At 45.2% G+C, this 22,637-nt stretch overlaps 1 protein-coding gene across 1 annotated transcript in view; it reads right to left on the minus strand.

Moving 5' to 3' along the window:
* Positions 1-16,610: 16,610 nt before the first annotated feature.
* Positions 16,611-22,637, minus strand: part of PTDSS2 (phosphatidylserine synthase 2) — a 78,406-nt gene continuing 72,379 nt past the window's right edge. Inside the window, exons 10-12 of the mRNA XM_040409875.1 lie at positions 21,164-21,309; positions 18,295-18,480; positions 16,611-17,162 (exon numbers count right to left, since the gene is read on the minus strand). Of these exons, the coding sequence (XP_040265809.1) occupies positions 17,036-17,162; positions 18,295-18,480; positions 21,164-21,309 (459 nt within the window). The 3' untranslated portion in view covers positions 16,611-17,035. The remainder of the gene's footprint in view (positions 17,163-18,294; positions 18,481-21,163; positions 21,310-22,637) is intronic.

The following is a 22,637-nucleotide window of genomic DNA, read 5'->3' on the forward strand; positions in this document are numbered from 1 at the left end:
CTTTGACCCATGACACATCCATCAGGTAGGACAGGACAACCAATTGAGACGTTTCAGCACATGGACATACCTCCAACCCTATTACAGAACCCGATCTGGCAGCCATTTTACATTATGTGTTTTGCCAGTGTAGGGAGAGGTTGCTGTGTGGAGCAGGGACAGACTGTTAGGGACACCAAACGCTAGCTAATAGGGCCACAAAAGTCTGGTAACGTTGTGCTATCGATAGGTGTGATACACAGAGGGGTGTGATATACTTATAATATACTTTCTAACATAGAAAGTATATTATAGAGCATTTGTATGCTTCCAGAAAATCCTGATTGAGGGCTGCGATCTATCAGCTTCCGCAAAATAGTGATTGAGGTTTTCCATATACCTGCGTCCACAAAATTACTGCTTGAGGGGCATCTAACAGCTTCAACTAACAACTGATTGAGTCCTGCCATATATCAGCTTCCACAAATACTGCTCTTCTCTAGGGACTTAGGCACAGGGTCATTTTGAAAATGACAGGCAGAGGAAGAGGCAGGCCATTCAGGGGTGGTAGGGGTCGGGCAGGTGCACCAGGCCGGAGCCTAAGTGGGAAGTTGGAGAAGGTGCGTGCGATTACTTCAAAGGACGCACCTGAGTTGGTTGAGTGGCTCACTTAGCCTTCCGCTTCTGCACCCTCCTCATCCTCTGTATCTGCACCGTCCACACTCTCTGCTGTGTGCACCCCCAATGACACCACCACCATAGCCCCTCCACTCGAGTCAGAGGAATTATTTTCCCATCCATTCCCAGACCTTACCGATGTGCAGCCATTCTTGGCATCGGATGAGGAAGAGGAGGTAGCAACGGCTGACACCCAGTGGTCTGACAACAGTACCCAGATCAGCCCAAGGAGGGTGGTCCCCGCTGTTGCTGCCTACTCAGAGATCTCTAATGTAAGTGGTGGTGAAGGTGACGATGATGACATGTCGATGGACGTCACGTGGGTGCCCACAAGTGAGGAAGAGGAGGGGAGTTTAGATGGAGAGACGGAGCAGCAGATAGGGAGGAGAAGCAGGCAGAACTCGCAGTGCACAGGAGGCAAAAAGCAGACTGCAAATGTATCTGGAGCGAGTCATCCACCATGCACGGTCACATCTTGCGCTCCCAGGACGCCGGCACATGGCTCTGCAGTGTGGGCTTTTTTAACGTGTCAGCTGCTGACAATAGTGTTGCCATCTGCAGCCTGTGCTGTCAACGCATAAGTCGTAGTAAGCTCAACACTCACCTAGGGACGACCGCCTTAAGAAGACCCCTGGCGTCCCATCACCGAGCCCAATGGAAGCAACGCCGTCAGAACCCACAAAGCCACACTCCCGGCACTCCACGTCCTGCCTCTTTTACTCTCTCCTCCCATTTGTCCTCCACTCCACCTTCCACCGTGCCGTCGTCGCGTTCATCTGGCAGAAGGCAGGCTTCCATGGCCCAAATGTTTGAGCCTAAAAATATGATGACGCTGGATAATCCTCTTGCCCAATGGCTTGTCGGAACTGCTAGCCCGCCAACTACTGACATATAAATTGGTGGACTCGGAGGCCTTTAGAAAATTTGTGGCCATTGGCACACCGCAATGGAAGGTCCCTGGAAGGAAATATTTCTCCCATCAGGGCATCCCTGAACTATATGGCCACGTTCAGCTGCAAGTTAATATATCTCTGGCACACAGTGTCGGTGCCAAGATACATCTGACCACAGACACGTGGTCTAGCAAACACGGGCAGGAAGGTACATAACTTTTACTGCCCACTAGGTGAACCTCCTGATGGCCATCAAGCATGTAACCCGTGGCACCTGTGTGGATTTGGTGTTACCGCCATGGATTGCATGCAGGCCGCCCTCTTCTTCTCCTCCTCCTACTCCATCCTCCGCCTCCTCCTCGGCTGACTTCTCCTTTTCCACTGCTACCGCTTCTTCCGCTGTGCCCCCCCAAGCTCCCCAGAATCTATTCGACATGCCAGGTGAGACCTTGCCATGCTGTGCTGCGGCTGTTGTGCCTGGAAGCCAAGAGCCACACCGGTCCTGCACTGCTTTCAGCTCTGTGGTCACAGGCCGATCAGTGGCTAACCCCGCTCAATTTGACAGTTGTTAAAGTGGTGTGCGACAACAGTGCCAATCTGTTCAGCGCGCTGAAACAGGGCAAAATGACACACGTGCTGTGCATGGCACACGTCCTGAACTTAGTTGTGCAGAGATTCGTTGTCAAATCCCCCGTGGTCCAGGACGTCTTGCGGCAGGCCAGGAAAATCTCTGGCTATTTTAGATCTTACACGGCCATGGCTCGCCTTGCTGACGTTCAGCGACGACACCACTTGCCCGTTAGATGTCTGATTTGAGACTGCCCAACTCGCTGGAACTCCACCTTGTATATGCTTGATAGGCTGCTCCAGCAGAAATGTGCAGTTAACGACTACCTGTACGAACTCTGCGGCAGGACAGGTTCTGGTGAGCTTGGTTTCTTTTCACCGCGCCAGTGGCTGCTCATGCGCGACGCATGCAGAGTTCTGCGGCCATTTGATGAGATCACCAAACTGGTCAGTCGCAGCCAGGGCACCATCAGTAACATCGTACCTTACGCCTTCTTTCTGGAGCGTGCATTGCATCATGTCATTGATCAAGCCGTCGAGGAGCAGAAGCAGGAAGATGAGGAAGTCGCAATGCTGAATAAATTCCCAGGGGGGGCTACTCCATCTGAGAGTCTGCAGGAGTCTGAAGAGGAGTCAGAGGAGGATGGTGGCTGGGGGGAGGAGGAGGAGGAAGAGCAAGAAGAGCAAGCTTTAAACTTTTCGGGGATCCCTGGTGTTGTCCGTGGCTGGGGGGAGGAGACCGAGGACGACATTCTCCTGGGCGATGAGCAGGAGCCAGAGCGCTCCAGCACTTCTAATTTAGTGCAAATGGGGGCCTTCATGCTCCAGTGTTTGAAGAGGGACCCACGTATAAAAAGCATAAAGGTCAAGGACCTGTACTGGGTGGCAAAGTACTTAGACCCCCGGTACAAACACAAAATGGCGGACATGTTACCAGCATCACAGAGGACTGTCAGAATGCAGCATTTCCAGGCCTTGCTGCGAGAGATGCTCCATTCTGCTGTTGCGGGCACTAGCAGAGGAATTTCCACCCACAGCGAAAAAGGTGCGGGTACCAATCCTACCGTGCCTGCAAAAAGAGGGCAATTTAAAGATGTGTTGGTCACTTCGGATATAAGATCATTCTTGCATCCAACCCATCGACAGCCGCCCTCCGGATCCAGCATCGGGGAACGCCTAGACCGATAGGTGTCCGACTACATCGGGTTAACGGCCGATGTGGACGCTCTGAGAAGCGAGGAACCCCTTGACTACTGGGTGTGCAGGCTTGACCTGTGGCCAGAACTGGCACAATTTGCCATGGAACTCTTGGCCTGCCCCTCGTCGAGTGTCCTGTCCGAAAGGACGTACAGCGTAGCAGGGGGGATCGTGACCGATAAGCGCACTCGCCTAGCTCACGACAGTGTGGACTACCTCACATTTTTAAAAATGAATGAGGCATGGATCTCGGAGGAATTTAACACCTGTGATGACCGTGTAATTGAATTTCCTCATGCCAGCCCACACATATCCGCCACCACCCAGAACAAAGAATGGTCCTTGCCTTATGTATATACAGCGGCATAAAAGGCCTTTTCTGTCAGGTGAATGCCTCATTTTTGGGGCCTGTACTGGCCGACAGTTACATATTTATCCTGTGACCGCCTAATGTACCTCCAGCCACAGAATCCAAAGTTCTTTGCTGTCAGGTGAATGCCTATTGCCTAATTTTTGGGGCCTGTACTGGCCGATAGTTACATTTTTTATCTCTAGCCACATGATCACACCCTTGTCTCACTCCTCTGCCTCTCATTATGGTGGCGTATGAACCGCATTCACCATAAGGACCTTCTAATGTCACAGGGTCATGCGACTGTGCCCCCCACCCCGTACTGTGCCCCTCACCCCATACTGTGCCCCTTTATACCCTGCATTATGCCCTCTTACCACACCCTGTGCAGTGCCCTAGTCATTCCCTGTACTGTGCCCTCTTATACCCTTTTATCCGGTCACGGTATGGCGGTGTTATCCGGTCAATGTATGGCTGTGGTATTCAATAACTGGATGGCCATAACTGTATCCCTGCCCACGCCATCCTTTTTTAGACCTGGCATGAGCGGGAAAAATATGCAGATTGCGGTGCTAAGGACCTTTGCGCCACAATCTGCGTCAGAAATACCCATACCATAGACGTATTTCTATATAATAAATGACCACCTAATTGTATTATTATTCGGGGGTAGGGCTAATACCTTTATATTATATAGATTCTAGTGTATTATACTGTGCCCTGTATTTCCCAGTAGAAAATGATCCTTGGGAAGCACAGTCCTCATTCCTGACCACCAGGACCAGGCAGCGCTCTGTCAGTACATGGCGGCCTCCCCTCTCCGCCACGCTGCTCCGCTGTGTACTGGTACTTATTCTGACACTAGGGCTGGGTTCACATTCTATTTTTGCCATCCATTTATTGCATACCAAAAATGCATGCGTTAACAGATGCCTCAGACTGATGCCGTACAATGGCGTCCATTCACCAAAGAATTTTTACGTTAATGTATGCATTTTTTTAATGGACTCTGCAGGATGCAAAAACGTAGAGTGCTGCACATTTGTATACATCAAACCGATAGGAAATAACATTTTTCTAGGCTCCAGCTGGGCACATTTTTGAGAGTTTACCTTTAAGACACATAAAAATGGCCCCTGATCAAAATACATATTTTTTGTGGGAATTTTTGCCAATGATCCCCCTCTGGTATGTCACTGTCCATGTCGTGGGACTATTTGTGTACTTCTAGTAAGTGTTTGCTGGCTGCAAATATGATCTGAATGTTTTTTAGGTTCGCCTGCTATTAAATGCGAACATTTGATCACGAACGTGCGTTGGTGAATCATCCCGGCCGATGTTCGTCCATCACTACATGTAACTGCTATGGGGACCAGGACAGGTGGGGGGAAAGGAGCTGATGAAATGCTTCTCCTGTTACCATCATAGATTCACTGCAATGTCCTGCAGGTTTCACTAGGGGGAGCTCAGTGCAAAGAGATTATTTACGGTTTTCATTTATATAAATGGTAACTGTATAAATTCCTATACACTGAGCTCCCCCTAGTGGTGGCTGTAGGCAGCCAGTTTTATAATATATTAGTGCATTTATGCCAGTTGGTGTTCAGAGTTAGCCCCATAGTTATAAAACACCTGTTCCACTTTTTATTTTCATTAAAATATTTTCTACTTAACCCCTTGAATCCTGGAGGATTTTATGTTTTTGCCTTTTCATTTTTCCTCCCTGCCTTCCCAGAGCCATAACTATTTCATTTTTCGATTGACATAGACAGATGAGAGCTTATCTTATGCAGGACAAGTTGTACTTTCTAATGGTACCACTTAAAGAGGAGTAGAGGACCTTTCATGGGTTTATACGTTAGAAACTGGTATGCTTACCATATTGGGCGGCCCCTACAGATGCCAGCACTTTTTTTTTTCTAAAAAACCTCCGTTCCAGCGCTGTGTCCCTTACTGTTTTTCACGCTCAGTATGTTAATTTAGAGTATCGGTACAAGGAGGAGGAGACGGCCGGGTTTCTCAATGGGCATCTCCTTCTCCCTGGCTGTAGCGTGGTCCAATCGCAGCGGAGAGGGTCATAGCCAGGGGGAAGGTGAGCAGTTTTTTCTCCCTGGCTGTGACGCTCTCCGATTTAACCTGAAATAGTGTAAAAAAGTTTTTAAAAAATCATTCTTACCTGATCTGTTTGCTCGCAACGGGCCAATCGCCACCATCTTGCTTGAACATCTTGGCTGAAATCTCATGCGTGGTGATGTATGACGTCACTGTGCTAGCCGGCATGATGACGTCATCGCAGGCCGCGCAAGATTTCACGCCAGATCTTCAAGCAAGATGGCGGAGGCCGGCCAGTCAATAGCAAATGGATCAGGTAAGAATTTTTTTTATTTTTTATTTTGCACTCTTTTATTTATATCAGATGCCCCAATCAAGTATGAATACTGATTCTGAGGGGTACAATGACAGGGGGGCGGCGATATCACCCTCATTGCCTGTGATTATGCCCTTTGCCTGCCTCCTGCCAGTATGTGCTGTGCGCTGCCGCACTTGGTATGCATTCCAGTGCACCAATGTCACAGCACTGACCAGACCTAGGATCACCATGACACCATTGGGTGTTGGGTGAAACCATTGACCCAGATTTACTAATACTGGTACAAATGAAGACGTCTAATTTAGAGATAAGCTGCTTATGATTCTGCCCGATGTATGAGAACGTTGTAATTTAGGTTGCATCACAACGCTTTATATTGCAACACATCGCAGGTGGAGAAGACACCAAAACTCTGTCTGAAGCCTCCAGCTTTACAATCTGATGAATACGACATGGTAGGCTGAGTTCACACTTAAAGAGAACCTGTCATGTGGATATTTGATTATAATCTAACTAATTATATACAATCATTAACTACTAAAAAGTACCTTAGATGTATTCACTTACTGGTGTGACAGATGGTTACCTCATAATATACACACAAAAATGCTGCATGCTAATGAGCTGATTTGAGTCCAGCGTGATGTCAGTGAGTCCAGCGTATATTTAATTCAGAGCTATAGCCACTCCCCTGCCCGCCTGCTGCTGGTTCATATGGAAACAAACTGTCATTCAGCAGCAGGTGGGTGGGGAGAGTCAGGAGCTCATGAATATTCAGGAGTCATCATTATCAGCTGGAGCTTTTCAATACAAGATGTTGGCAGATTGACTGGGTCAATTAAAGAAAGTGACCCAGCATTGTGCTAAGAGAATCAGTCACTTATTTATGTTGCCCTTAGTTAGGACACTATAAAACTGGTGACAGGTTCCCTTTAAGTTATTTGATCAGTTAGAGCTCATTCACACGATGGTTGCCCGGCCGTGCCCGTATTGTGGCCTGCAAACAGCGAGCCCGTAATATACGGGCACTGGCCGTATGTTCACTGCATCACAGAGGCGGACCCATTCACTTGAAAGGGTCCGCAATCTGGAAGGTGTGCGGAACGGAGGCACAAAACCCCACGGAAGCACTACAGAGTGCTTCCATGGGGCTTCTGTCTGTGCCTCCACACCACAAAAAAGTAGTGCATGCACTACTTTTTTGCGGTGCGGACCGTTGGATGTGAATGATTCAAGGGAATGGGTCCTGACTCCGAATACGGCGGCCGTCCGGTCTGTGCCTGTGCATTGCGGACAGCAATCTGCGGTCCGCAGCATCGGTCCGACCGGCACAAATTAATGTGCATGAGCCCTTATTGTGAGCCAAAACCAGGAGTGAAGCCCACTCATACAGATAAGGTATAATGGAACAATCTGCACCTGTTCTGTGTTTTTGACCCACACGTGGCTTTGGCTATACAGATTGGTTTTAAGGGTTACTTGGTGAATACACTAAATATTTAATTACATGCAATTACAAAAGTATTCAGATCCAGGTGCTGGTTTGTAAAATGTAGAATATTTTTCATGGGACAACCCCTTAAATTGTAAATGAACACCTGTATGTAGGAACAGACACAGACAGTGAGCCCTGGCCTAGAACCCAGCCCCCTTTTCCTACCTACTTGCAGTACAAGCCTTAGGTAGCAAGACCGCAACTGGTCAGCAATCCCTATACTACTAGGGGCAGGGACAAAGTAACACCAAGAGACAAAACAACACAAAAACAGGGTCAGAGCTAGACAGGCTATGCAGTACCAAACAAGAGACGGGGAGTCAGAAAACAAGCCAGAGGAGAACCAGGAACACATTAGAGACCATCACTGGCACATGGCCAGGAAGGGGTGTAAATAGAGTGCCGAGTCCCAGGATCAGAACCTGATAGGTCCATGACTCGGCGCGCCATTAGTCAGAACGCTAGCACATAGTAATAGAGCAACTGAGCAATCAGCTGTGGGGATAAACAGAGCATTGCATCCTGTTGATAAGGATGCTGTCGCGCCACCAGGGGGTGTGGTTTAGCAGCGGGTCTCTCACGCTGCTGGAGCCGGGACAGGTGAGTTGGTGGCAGGAACGTTGCTTTTTCAACTAGGAGTAATTAAAGGTGTTGCGTCGCGAAAAATATTCTACACTTTTCAAATCAGCCCCTGGATCTGAATACTTTTATAATTGCATGCAATTAAAAATTCACTGATATGTATCTGTGCAGCACCACCTGCTGGTTGCACTAAAAATGTTCTGTCTTGTTCACTGAGGCGGACACACATGCTCAGTTCCATCCTTCAACTGCCACCAGCTGCAGCGGTAGGGGCACACCCCCTGAGCTGCCAGTTTGAAATAAATCTAAGAACAATTCGAACAATGAATAGGGGAAGCTCTGGATCCATGTGAGGTACAGGGCTGGTTCTAGCTTTGTTATAAAAAAAAGATTGTCCTGTACTATACTATGTCTGATTTTCATTTTTACATTAATTATGGCTTCACCCCTTTAAGTCAATTGGGAGACTTTTATTAAGTGTACTTTGAGCCAAACAAATTGCCATATATGCTTTGCACCGCATTTGTGTTTTAGACACTTTTTGCACTAGACAGAGGGGAGTGTTTAAGCAGGAAGGGGGCAGGGCTTAAAATGTGATGATATGTGACAAATTCTGGTATAAAGTGACATCTGACAAGGTGCAAGTTTTTTTTTTGACTCCATAGAATGAGCCCAGGCTTTCCAAGAGATTGGTGTCAGGAAGGTGCCCGGTAGGCGACTATGTTAACGAGAAACCCTAGAAGAGGCTGTCAGGTAATCATAGACGTGGTAGGAATTCTGGAGAAGCCGCCGTATGGTCATTGTTTCTATCTTGTAGTACTTTATAAAGTATTAAAACGACATGTCCTGCCTTTCATCTCTGCACAAATGACACCGGCTAATGTTTCCTGCGCGTGCGCGTCGAAAGCGGCTTATGGTGCCTGTTACTCCAGGAGTATGACAGATGAAAGAGGAATCAGCATCACCTTGGAGCACACCAGAGAATCTAAGGCCTCGTCCACATTTCCATGTCAGTGACACATCCGTGGAAAAAAACATGTGTTTCGTCCTTGAAGATGTCCGTGGTTGGTCCATGTGTCCGTTTTTACCATCCGTAATTCACCGACGTTGCTCAGCTGAAAATTAATTTCCAAAGAATCTCCAATTAGTCTTCAGTGAAAAATGGAAGCACCACGGATGCCATCCGTTGTGTCCGTGATTTTCACTGACCCATAGACTTCAATGGGCGTGCTTGGTCCACATCACAGATCAAAGTAGAGCATGTCTCTGTGATTATTATTTTTTACTGACCCGTGGTCAGTAAAAAAAAAATACTGAAATGTGAACAGACATGTTTATATCAATGGGTACGTGTGATGTCCGTGGAAAACGCGGACGGCACAAGTCAGTGGAAAACGGCAATGTGGACGAGGCCTAAGAGGATATAACCAACAGTCGGTGAAAATTTAGTATACCTACACCAGGGGTGCTGTGAAACTCCCAGCATGCACATTTTCTGGGTTGTTCTTCTAACTCCACAAAAAAGAACATGTCCTATTCTTATTGCAGACAAAAATATGAATTTTTACAATAGTGCGTCACGTGCGGAACAGGAACGTGCGGACCACAAAATAGATACGTTTGTCTACATGAGACCTAATAAAGATCATTTTGTGCAGGGAAATTTTTTTGCAGAATTAAAAAATAAAGCTACTTTCACACTTACGTCGTTAATTCCTGTATTGAGATCCGGCAGAGGATCTCTATACCGGAATTAAACAGATCCGTTTTGACTTTGCACATCAGGATTCGTCCGTTCCGTTAAGATGCGGTTGTGTGAAATCAAAACGGAAAAAAACGGATCCATCACTAAATACATTGAAAGTCAATGGGTGATGGATCCGTTTTTTTAGGCTCCCCAAAAAAACTAATTCATCACCGATGACTCACATTGTTTTCAGTGCTGGATCCTTTTTTTTCCCGTTTTTATGACCGGACACAAAACCGCAGCATGCAGCGGTTTAGTGTCCGGTCACAAAACGGAATGCTTCCGGAACAGAAGACATCCTAATGCATGCTGAACGGATCTTTTTCCATTCACAATGGATGAGGACTAAACGGAAAAAAAAATATCCCCGGTATTGAGATCCTCTGCCGGATCTCAGCACCGGAAAACAACAACGCAAGTGTGAAAGTAGCCTAACATCAAAGGATCAGTTATTAGACAAGAAAAATGGCGCACACCGCAAAATTTAATTTGGTCCAAATCACCAGGCACGTGGCATGTTAGTCACACTTTATGGCTGCCGTAAATGCTCATCAAAGCATGCCTCCCAACTTTTTGGACGTTCAAAGAGGGACACTTATGGTTGATTGCGTGAAAGATCCATTTTCCTGCACGTTCATACACTTCAATAGTTTTATTATACACAATAGGGCAAAAATGATGTGAATATAAAAATTTCAAAAATTCTAATTGCATCAAATGATGAAATAATATAGAAGACGGGCTCTAATTTACAGAGAGGAACCGGAAAAACACTTTCTGGATCAATATATTTTACTTTACAATAGTAATGAAAATCTATAGCTCAGATCAAAAAGAGGGACATTTATGGAGCAAAGAGGGACTTGGGTCAAAAAGAGGGACACCTGGGAGGTCTGTCCAAGGATGAGGGGGGGGGGAGTTAATCTGCGCTTTATGTACCACTATGCCAGTGTATGTAACGGACTAACATAGAAGCACGATTATGTACTATCACGCCACGATGATCAGGGCACAGGAGCCCCCAGTGATTGCCTGAGTGGGTCTTTCCTGGTATTCCAGGACAGGAAGTGCAGAGCAGCAGGGACCGTTGTGGCTGCGATGAGGGATCGGTGGAGATTAGTAGAAATGTCTTTTTTTGTAACATGTTCTGGCCTGTTTTGTTGAAATACAGTATCTCTCTGGAAAACCCCTTAAAAATGAGGGAAATAAATAAAATTTAGTATAAAAAAGATTATTTGACTTTTTTCAGTAGCTTTTGCAATAACACTACAGCAAGTTATCAGATTCAAGTTAGAAAATGCCGCATCTGTACATCACTGCCATTAAAGGGGTTGTCCGGCTTAATAAAAAAAAAAAAATGGGAAAAGGCAGGGAATGTTTTAAAATAATAAAACATGTTATACACACCAGTTTGATTCCCCCGATACCGACACCTCTGTGCTCTCCCTGCCCGGCTTTTCCATAGCTTCAGTGGTGACTTGCCAGTATACCCGTGACTGCTGCAGCCAATCACTGGCCTCAGCAATTTTGTGCCGTATACCACTGAGGCCAGTGATTGGCTTCAGCAGTCACCACTGCAGCCGTGTAAAGAAAGGACACCTGTGAGGACCAGAGCGGGAGCCCTGGAGTAGAGGGAGGTTAAACTTTATTTATTTCTTTTTTCATTTTAACACCTTCTTTGATTTTGGCAAGTTTCAGAAAAGCAAATTCCCTGCGTGAAGCTCTGTGTGGTAGTGTGAATTCCCATAGTGAACTCTGCACCTTTGACCGGACTGCACTGCATTATAATGATTTATAATGCTGTGTGTCTCTGCCCAACCTCCACTGTAATGATTTGTACTGAGAGCATTATGCGAGTACAAATTATTAAGGCCCTATCAATCAAAGTGGAGAGGGCACGGCCGTTGAAGACAGCAATGCCTCTAAGTGTAACGGTAACGCCCCTGTTGCTCCTAAAGCCTTATTTGCATATATTAAAACTTAATTTTTCTCAGCAATGCAGGCACATAGGAACATGGGACCAACACAGATGTCTTCAGCTGCCACGCGCACATGTAACAGGTCAGCCAGTGTCATAGGGACAGAACTGCTGACTGATGCCCTTTAATTTTGTGGCACAGCAGATAACACTATATTGGACCATAATACGCCAAATAAGGTGCAAACACAATGATAAATGTGGGCTAATGTGTCTAAAATATATAGTGCATGCTATGTACTTGTATTTGTAGGTGATGAAATTTTGGCATACAATGCTCATCCGTCTAGGCAAAGAAATAGACCTAAGTGGCAAGTGATGCTTCAAATGGTGTCTTCTTCTGTTGGGCCAGTCCAATTCTGTTGTAAAACATATGCCTGACCAGCCAAAAACAAGATACAGCCATAATATTATAACCACTATGTGCCTTTACTGAAATGACAGAAAAGATCTAGAACCAGAAGGCGCAAATCTCAGACTATTGGACTTCAAAAATTCTGACAATCCAACCACAAGTTTCCAAAGGCCTTAGTTCCAGAAGCCAACAGCTGGTTACCACCAACTTCCCTTTGTTTCGATAGTTAAGATATCCCGCTGTCAAATTCTGCAGACTTCCCATTCCCAAAAGCGAGGGGATGAGATGAATCTGGATAGATAGAAACGATCTCCAAGGTGTAACAGGATGTCTGTGCACATGAAGGACACGGAAGAGACCAGACATGACTGTGGTCTTCCTCCTATGTGTAGGGAGGTCCATGTATTCCATTATAGATCAAAGGTAGCTTTGCCAGGGTGGGAACATTGGTTTTGTATGGTGGTTTTGCTTCGTACAGCACATTTTAGATGGGAAATTCAGTCCATGACCCTCATAGGTAGTTCCACTTGTTAAGCCTTCACAGAAAATAAAGTCTTGACCCTGTTCTATATAGAATTCTTCATCACTTCCCTCTGGTAGCCTGTGAGGCTCGCAACAGGACCGTGGAAGCAAACATGTCATACCCTGTTCTATATAAGATGATAAAATGGGGGTATTAACAGCGTAAGGTGAAGTGCGGAGGATATAATGCACACCCTGTCGTATTTCCTCAGGCCCGTGACACTTTAAATAAGACCCCCCCCCCCCCCAAGACTCGCATGTTAGATGAATATTTCTACAGCTACCTATCACACAAATGGGTTATCCAGGAATTTCATATTGATGTCCTATCCTTAGAGTCGGGCCCCCACAGATCTGATGTCCATGACCGATCCTGAGGATAGGTCATCAATATGAAAATACTGGATAACATTTAAAGGTGTGGCCCGGTTTTCCGATATTAATGACCTATTCTCAGAATCGCTCATCAATATCGGATCGGTGGAGGTCCGACTCCAGTGAGCACTGTGGCCTCACATCTAACCAAGCAGCGCCATGCCTCTTCATAGAGCTGATCGGCGGGAATCCCCCCCGCCGATCTGATATTAATGACCTAGACTGAGGATAGGTCATTAATATAAAAATTCTCAGATAACCCATTTAAAGGGGTCAGATGGTTTTGAAATATTGATGAGCTATCCTCCCACTGATCAGCTCTCTGAAGGGGTCACGACGTTTACGTGAGCGCGGTTCCCAAGCCGTGGACATTGCAGCAGTAGTGCAGGGTAATTCCAACTGCTTGTCCCAATGTTGTCGATGTTCTGCAGTTAGACGTCCCGTAGAATCCCCACCAATATGATACCAATAGCCTATCCAGGTTACCCAGCCTGAGAGCTGCATGAAAAACCTTACAATATAGAACATGCTGCGATTTTTCCTCAACGCAGAGATGATGCGTGAATGGGTCAGGATTCAGTCCCAATGCTGGGTGTACACATGTCGAATCCAGACTGAAAACGTACTTCTCCGGGGGACAACAGGAGACCATTTTTATTTCTAGTCCAAGATAACCCATTTAAAAGGGTTGTCCGAGATTTTTACATCCATGGCCTATCCGTGGGCCTCTTTCACATGAGCGAGTTTTCTGTCCGGGTGCGATACGTGAAGCAAACGCATACCATCCGGACTGAATCCTGACTCATTCATTTCAATGGGTCTGTGCGCACATTTTTCACACAGCATGTTCTATATTATGCGTTTTTCACGCAGCCCAGGCCCCATAGAAGTGAAAGGGGCTTGCGTTAAAAAAACGGAAGGTATGCGGATGCAATGGGTTTTTCACTGATGGTTGCTAGGAGATAATGTAGTTTGTAATTCTTCCGTTTTTTTTTTGTTTTTTTTCACGCGTGATTAAAACGCATCAGAAACGGATTGCACCCACACGGAAAACAGTGAACAGAATCGCAGATAAAATGGAGTGAACTTGCATACAAAACCTTCTTTTTTTTTTTTCTGAACAGATCCTGACACAATCCGTATCGTTCGTGTGAAAGAGGTCTAAGGATAAGTCATCAATATGTGATCGGCGGGGGTCCGATTCCCGACACCCCTGCTGATCAGCTGTTTGAAGAGACCAATGACGTCACGTACATCGGTCACATGGCCTAAGCGCAGTGAATAAGCCTGAACTGCAATACCAAGCATGGCCACTATACAATGTACGGCACTGTGCAGTCTGCTCAGCTGATTGGAGAGGGTGCTAGGAGTTGGACGCCCATCAATCAGATATTGATGACCTATCGAGGGGAAGCCATCAAAATGTCAAACAGCCCCATGAACTGAGCCCTAGTGAATATTTGTGCCTGAGATGGGGGGCACCCATATTTTACTACAAGTCCAAGGCTTGCACTCTGGTTTCTGCCATGGCTATATGGCACAGAAGAAGAGAATCCCACGGCGCAAGGAACCAACCAATAGTATAGAAATCTTCAGTATTTATTAGCAGGTCATACAACGCGTTTCGAGGATAAAACTCCCCTTCTTCGGGTGCAGACTGCTTGTACCTGAATAGATTGGATATGTGGCACACAAGGATTATTCTCATTTTCATTCAGAAGGGCGAATCCCAAAACACCATGCCATTTACTGTCATGGCGATTTTCTGTATCAGCGCCAAAAATCTGCCAGGAAATTTTCAGATGCGTGAGAATAGGGTTGCAGAGACTCCATTCACGTGCGCTGGATCTGGATAGTCCTTGGACTCCATAATGAAATCTGTGTCAATGATGACGTGTTCGAACAGCCCCTAATACGACTGTGTGCATGAATCTGAGAGTGGTACTAAATGATAGCAGCAGTCTTCTATCACAGGGGCACCTCGAATGTAAAAGGAGGTTGAAGAGGTTATACGGTTGTATTATAGTGAAGACAAAAATCAGATTTGTGGGGGTCCGACTCCCGGCAGCCTAAACTGATCAGCTATTGGAAAAGGCTGGTGGTCTCATCAATGTTTACCTGCACGCCCCCTTCAAACAGCTGAGCAACCGGGTTAATGGGAGTCGGTCCCCCACTGATCTGATACTGATGCTCTTACCCGAGTCATTAATCTCAGGAAACTGGAAGATCCCTTAAAGAATAGCTGCAACTATAAAGTCTTAGGCTGGGTTCACACTTGAGCGTTTTACAGCGCGTTCAAACGCGCTGTAAAACGCTCAACACATGAAAACCAATGCTTCCTTATGGCCCTGGTTCTCACTTGAGCGTTTTACAGCGCTGTAAAACGCCCTACGCTCAAACAAGTACTTGAGCTTCTTTGGGGCGTTTTACAGCGCGTTTGTGGCCATAGGACATTGCAGTCAATCACACAAACGCGCGTTTACTATTGCGTTAAACGCGCATATCAAAGACGCTCAGGTCTGAACCCAGCCTTAGTGATCCCATGGCTACAACTGCCGAGCAACTGGGCAGAAACAGCCTTCCATTGCGCAGAGCTGCCTTTTTACGCAGCCGCAGTGTATTTCTGTGACATGTGTTTTCTTGGCGCATTAGATGTCCACTCATGGTTTAGCCTCATTCAGTGGGGCTACACCACGGGCACGTCCTCTGCATTCAAACTGACCAAACGTGGCAGAAGTAATAAAATCCCACCACGTGAACTAGCCCTTAAAGGGGTTGTCCCGCAAAAAAAAAAATATATATTCTACAGTTTTCAAATCAGCCCCTGGATGTGAATACTTTTGCAATTGTATGTAATTAAACATTTAGTATAGCCGCTGAGTTATTCAATAAAATCTCTGTATAGCGCCACCTGCTGTTTTTTTCTTCTTCTTGTTTCTTTGTCCTATTTACTGAGATGGTCGCACATGCTCAGTTTCAGCTTTCAACTGCTGTCTGAGCTGTGATGAGGAGAGAGCTACAAAAGAAAGACACGCCCCCTGAGAAAGGACACTCCCCCTTGAGCTGTCAGCTTGATATAAATTTAGCAGAGCAATGAATGAGGAGATCTCTGGATCCATGTGAGGCACAGGGCTGGTTCTAGCTTCGTTAGAAAGAGCTAGTCATGTCCCATTCTAATTTTTTACATTAATCATGGGATATCCCCTTAAAATGCCCTCTAAAACCACACACCATAGTTTATTAGATACAGACTGTTTCATCTCCAAGTTCTTCGTCTAGTTACTTCTCCATGACCCAATGATTTACCCGGGGCACATTTACCACACCACGAGGCATAGCTTCAGAATGAACTTGTGGAAGCCACCCTCATGTGAAACCGTTCAGCCCGCTCAAAAGGCTCACCACCACGACGACAACAACAACAACAACATGATTTTAGAAAATTTATCCATCCTCACTTACATTAAATCAGTTTCCTTTAACAAACACTGGATAGTTTTTTTTTTTTGTTTTTTTTGCTCATGGCCATTATTAAAAACATTAACGGGTTAGTAACTGAAATCCACAAAATCTCAAAACTATGCCACCATTATAAAAAATAAAAAAAAAGGGAACAAAAATACAGAACCCCACAAGTTACGCTTCAAAATTATTTGCTACATTGAAAAGTTTCTGCAAATGATAAGACTCGGGTTATTTGTATTTGATTATTTTTTTTTTTCCCCTGGTGCAAAATCAGCAGGTTTGACCTTCACAAAATTCCAGTTCCCATTCCAAAAGTGAGAGGGAAAAAATAAAAAATAAAAAAAAGTGAGCGAAACATGAGGTTTATGGGTCTCATTATTAAATAGCAGAAGTATCCAATACGTTAAAATATAAAAAGTACAATTCATGTTCAGTAGCGGTGGGTTGGGTGGAGAGAACGTGAACGGTTCTGGAAAAGCTCAGAGGTTTTTCTGTTTGGAAAAGTTCCTTTCAGAATTTGCTCCCCCGTTGACTTGCAACGTGTCTTCTTCAGGTTTGTATTCTTGTTTCTGACGGCGGATTTCTTTACAGCGCAATGTGATGTCCCTGCGGAGAGGAGGTAAAAAATAATCAGCAATAAAGTAATTTCATAACCTACACTACTGAGGTGGACAGAGAAATAAAATATATGAATTATATAGAACGCGTCGGCGTGCTCCGTGTTCTCATACTGTGCAACGTCGGGTCACAACGCGGTGGGAAGATCGCTGGATCTCAGGAATGGCTAGATTTATAAAAAAAAAAAAAAAAAATTGACTTTTGGGTCTTATTAACAAGGAGGTTTGATCTGAGGTCTGACTGGGGGTCTAAGTAACATTGGGGGTGTCATCTGAGGTCTAAAACATTGGGGGTCTGAGCTGAGGTCTGATGGAAAATATTTTTTGAGCGAGGCGAGCTGAGGAGGTTTCATCCGTAGTCGCTTCGTTCAAAACTTCGGAATAATACCTCGCAGAGATTCGTCTCCGTACAGTATTAGAATGTATGGGCTCCGATGAGCTGAAGTTAGTTATGCACCAAGTTGCACGTGATTAACTTCAGTAGTTGATTTTTGGAAAACCACTTTAAAATTTGAAACAGAGCTCTGCTTCGGTTCCAACTAGTCCCTCAGAACCAAAAGCAGAGTTCGGTTTCAAGTTTTAAAGTGGTTTTCCAAAAGTCAACTACACGACTTCACGAATAAAGTAACTTCGGCTCGATGGAGCCCATACATTCTAAAACTGTACGGAGACTGATCTCAGTGAAGTATTATTCCAAAGTTTTGAACGAAGCATCCAAAGCTCGCTTCGCTCAACACTAGTCAGGATGTTACATCATCATAGATATGAGGGGAAAAAAGAGCACGTTACCTTCTTCAGGACTGGAAGGTGTGAAACCCTGGGTCAGGCTTGTCTATTGACTGGAGTTCTGCAAAACTGGCAACGGCGCAAAACTGGCAACGGCGCAAAACTGGCAACGGCGCAAAACTGGCAACGCTGCCCATAGCAACCAATCAGACTAATCCTTTCATTTTTCAGAGCTCCTTTTCTTGTGGAATCCATCGTCGTGCCTATTGGGTGCAGCAAAACCCATGCAGTACAGCTATGGCCTCATCTCCACAAAAAGGAAAGTGCGATGCTCTGCTGTGGGTGCAAATGTCCTTAGAAATCAGGCAGAGGAAGTTCCTGCTGACTCTGCTCACCTGATAAAGAATCGCCATACGGTCCACACTAGGACAAGAACAATCCCCAGAATCCAGCACTGCGCGACGTAGAACGGGAGCGGTAGTGTTATAGTATAAGGATCATATTTTACAACGATGAGGAACTCTGTCACGGTGATGGCAGCCACCATCCACGCCTGCTGGCCCAGCTTCTTGTGGAACTTCCTGTAGAGTGAACAGGGACATTTTTGGGTTATCTGGCAATCAATCAGCGAGTATTTCTCCACGGTCAGTAACCTTTCATCCATATAACATTTTTGGAACCGGCAGACCTCGTCACCGCCTTGTGATAACAAAAAGTGTAGCCCTGTTGTCATACTGGATTACAGCTCACCTTCACTTGGTACCAGTGCAGAAGAAGAATTGGAGGAACACTGCCAGATTGCACTGCATCCAAGCGCTACAATAAAATTTAAAGAGACTTTGGGGTTTTAGGAGGAACCCTGACAACCCTGGGATCTCACTAAAATTAAGAAAAAAACAAAAAACGGGCAAGTACTTTCCTTACAGATCCCGTGCAGCTGTTCTAGTTCTTCCGGCTGAGGTCTATTGACTGCAGCAGTGCCGTCACATAGTCAACACATGACCACTACAGCCAATAACTGGCCTCAGCGGTGCACCCAAGGCGGCCCGCGATTGGTTACAACGGCCATGTGCCCTCAACATGATGTCACTGCTGCAGCCGGGTAATTAGATCCTATCCAGGAGAACTGGAGCAGCGGTGCAAGATCTGTGAGGTAAGTACTTACAGTTTGTTTTAATTTCAGGCAGATGCCAGGGGTGCCAAAGCTTCCTCCTGAAATCAGACAACCTCTTTAAAGGGGTGCTCCCATGAGCAATACTTATCTGCCAGCCACAGGAAAGGGTCTGATCAGTTGGGGTCCAAATGATGGGACCCCTACCCATCATGAGAATGCGAGTCCTGTCTTCTCCCATTTCAATGGAGCACCAGTTGCACGTCTGCCGCTGCTCCATCATTGTAACACTGAGTGCCACTGACAAAGGATGGTCTCCAACTACCACCCCCACCGTCCAATAGGGCGTTTGAAAGCAGAATTAGTGCAGGTCAGGAGAGTAGCACCTAAGCCTTTAAAGGCTATGGACACCATCAAGGTAATTTTTTTATGACTGCATTTTACTCATTTTGGGCTTAAAATAATTATTCCAGTTGGTCTTTGTTAACAATTTTCAGCTTTTTTGAAATACAGGGGTTAAAAATCTATTTGAAGAGTATCACCTCTTCGTTCCATGCGATGAAAATTACTTGATGTACGCGTCACGATAAATACACGGAGGCCAATTTTTTCATGTTTTATGGGTCATAAGAGTCTCATATTTCTGACATATATCCATAAGAGCTTGATTTTTTTGGTAGGACGAGTTATAATATAATATAATATAATATAGGTACTTAGGGCCTCATTTATCAAAACTGTCTAACAGGGAGAACGGTCTTAGTGGCCCATAGCGATCAGAGGCCACCTTTCTTTTTTTTTTCTTTTTTTTTTTTTAAAGTGTCCTGAAAAATTAAAAGGTGGGCTCCGATTGGCTGCTATTGGTAACTCTATTGACTTTATTTTTATTTTTTTTATAATTTTTGAGTGGAGAAAGAAAATCTGCTATAATTTTAACGCATTGTGCGGTATAAATAATAATTTATCTTCATTCCATTTTTATGACAAACCATTTTTAAAAATTCACAGGAAAATTGAATTCTTAATAATACAAGCATTATCGTCTGTTGGGGGGTACACTTTGCACGGTCGATAGGACAGGCATGGGGGCTTATGTTAGGCTCCCAGTTGACCCATCAATGAAGATCCCGAAAATCATAGATGCCACGGTCACTAAGGTGGTAAACTGCTTGCCAGAGTTATCTCCGACCCCAGCAGCTGCCCAATATTGTATGTACAATGGGCAGTACACACAAAAATACTGTGCCAGATATTTCTTCTTATGCGTGGAACAGCTATATACCTCAGTGGTAGTTAAGGAGTTAACTGCAATATATTAGTGTCAATGCATGGTGTTCGGTGGGTGCAATAGACCCCATTACTGACCTGAAAGATGTCCCAACCTAGTGAATGATTGAACTAAAAAGCTCTATACTGCCATCCAGTGTAGTTTATAAGGTACTACACAATACAGAAAAGCATAACTATGGCTCTGTAATCGACAAATAGTATACCTCATTGGTTATCATGGCTATAACAGGCCATTTAAAGGGGTTGTGCACTAATTTCCAGACCTCTCCGATTGGCGAGACCCATGTTGGTGATCATACTTGCCTGATCCCTGACGCTGGGTCCCAGCTCATTTGCTCCTTAGCCTTCAATGATGGTCTCAGGTCCCTTCATGTAAACTTTCTGTTTGACGCTGCTGCAGCCAACCACTTTTTGCATCACATGACTATATGACATGACGCAAGGGAGGAAGATCACCGCTGCAGCCAGTGGTTGGCTGCAGCAGCGTTAAATAGAAGTTTACGCAGAAGAACCCGAGACAAGCAACGGAAGTCGGGGAGCAAACGAGCCGGGATCAGGTAAGTATGATCACCAACTTGGGTCCCAACAGTCTGAGAGGTCTAGGAATTTGCGCACAACCCCTTTAATGTTTTTCTTGAGCCTGAAGAGGGGCAGCTTAAAAAATACATCACCACAAGGAAGCCCTCGCTGGGGTCCGCTAGTTATAATGCAGCATGAAATAAATATTACACAGGGAATTAATGAAGAATTAGTGGTCTATCTAGACATAAGTGCCACGTGAGAATATTACCAAGAGGAAAAACGCAGATCAAACACTGGTTAGAGGAGAGGAGGACGACGACTGAAGAAGATCATGAACTTACAAGTCGTCCATGAAGTCGTAGATCTCTCTCATGGCAACCCCGCCTACGTTCACGAAAAACACCAAGCGCAGCAACACCAGGTAATGTTCTGGAGGCATCCACAGGACGAATTTGAGGTAAAATGTGTTGAGTTCTGCCAGTAAAAACTGTAAGAAGAAATCACAGGTTATCAGACATTAACTCTCAAATTTCTGTTTATTAAAGGTAACAGAGTCAAATAAAAAGAACAATAAGAAAGGGGGCAACATACCCCTGGATCATAACGCATTAGACATATGTATAGAAGAGCAAAGTAAAGCCGTGCAGATTTCCTCAAGTTTACTATTATTGATGACCAATGACATGTTATAACCATGCTACCATACATGAATGAGTGAAATGTATAAATATTAAAGCAGAGCTACTTAAGAGAATATTGAGCTGAGTCGACACTAAAAACCTACGGTACGGTCGGAGAAACATATCTAAGGATAGATCTGAAGATGACCTTTGGGACTTCTCGAGCCATTTTGCCCAGGTGGTTAAGTACTTGTCATGGGACAATGACTCCCAGCTGGACAACTCCTCAAATCTGCAGATTTCCTGAACTTTCTCTCTCCACATCTGTACGGTAGGTGCCTGATCTGAAAGCCATTCAAGAGGGATAAGCAGTTTGGCCGCAGCTATTAGGTGAGAGAGTAAGGAGTGCTTTCTAAGGGGACAATGTAGTTCCGGCAAGTTCAAAAAGGACAGCTTTGGGCGTTCGAGTCGTGCCAGCTGGGCAAATTCTTTTGATCTCATTTGCCACACCATCCCAAAACGGGCGAATCCCAGGACACGACCACCAAACATGCAGAGCTGTGCCCCTGGCTGCAGAACATCTCCAACAAGCCTCCGACACCGAAGGAAACATTTTCTTCAACAAATCTGGGGTACGATACCACTTAGTAACAAGTTTAAAAGGCATTTTCTTGCGTTGTTATGCAGCGGGAGAAACCATGCGAATGGATAAGAATCCTATCAACCTGAGTCCGTGAAGCTTGTTCCCAGATCGGCTTCCCATTGGTTAATATAAGAAGGTCTCTTCCTCCCCGTCGATTCAAGTCATTTATTGTAGAGGCATGAGAGTAGTTTACGTCTAGGGTTGGGGGATTGTAAAATGGCGTCATACCAAGAGGGAATGTAATCTTTTTGAGCCTTGCCCAAATAGTCTTTACATCTATTGCTGAAGTGAAGGTAGTGCAAGTGTGTCCACTTGTAGATGTTATAGGATTCCTTTAAACTGTGTAACTCCGGAACTACATTGCCAAAGCTAGGCCACAAATTGAAAACATCCCTATAATCAATATGCAGATAATATGGAACCACGCGGATAGGCATGAAGGGAGAAGGACCCCTGGGGAGCTCCAATAGAGACGATACCTTATTCCAGGCCCTGTATATACCCAAATATGTATGGTTCAATTTATATCCACCAGTGTCAACAGAGGGTGGG

This window comes from Bufo bufo, chromosome 10, assembly GCF_905171765.1.
Source record: "Bufo bufo chromosome 10, aBufBuf1.1, whole genome shotgun sequence".
Taxonomy (NCBI): Eukaryota; Metazoa; Chordata; class Amphibia; order Anura; family Bufonidae; genus Bufo; species Bufo bufo.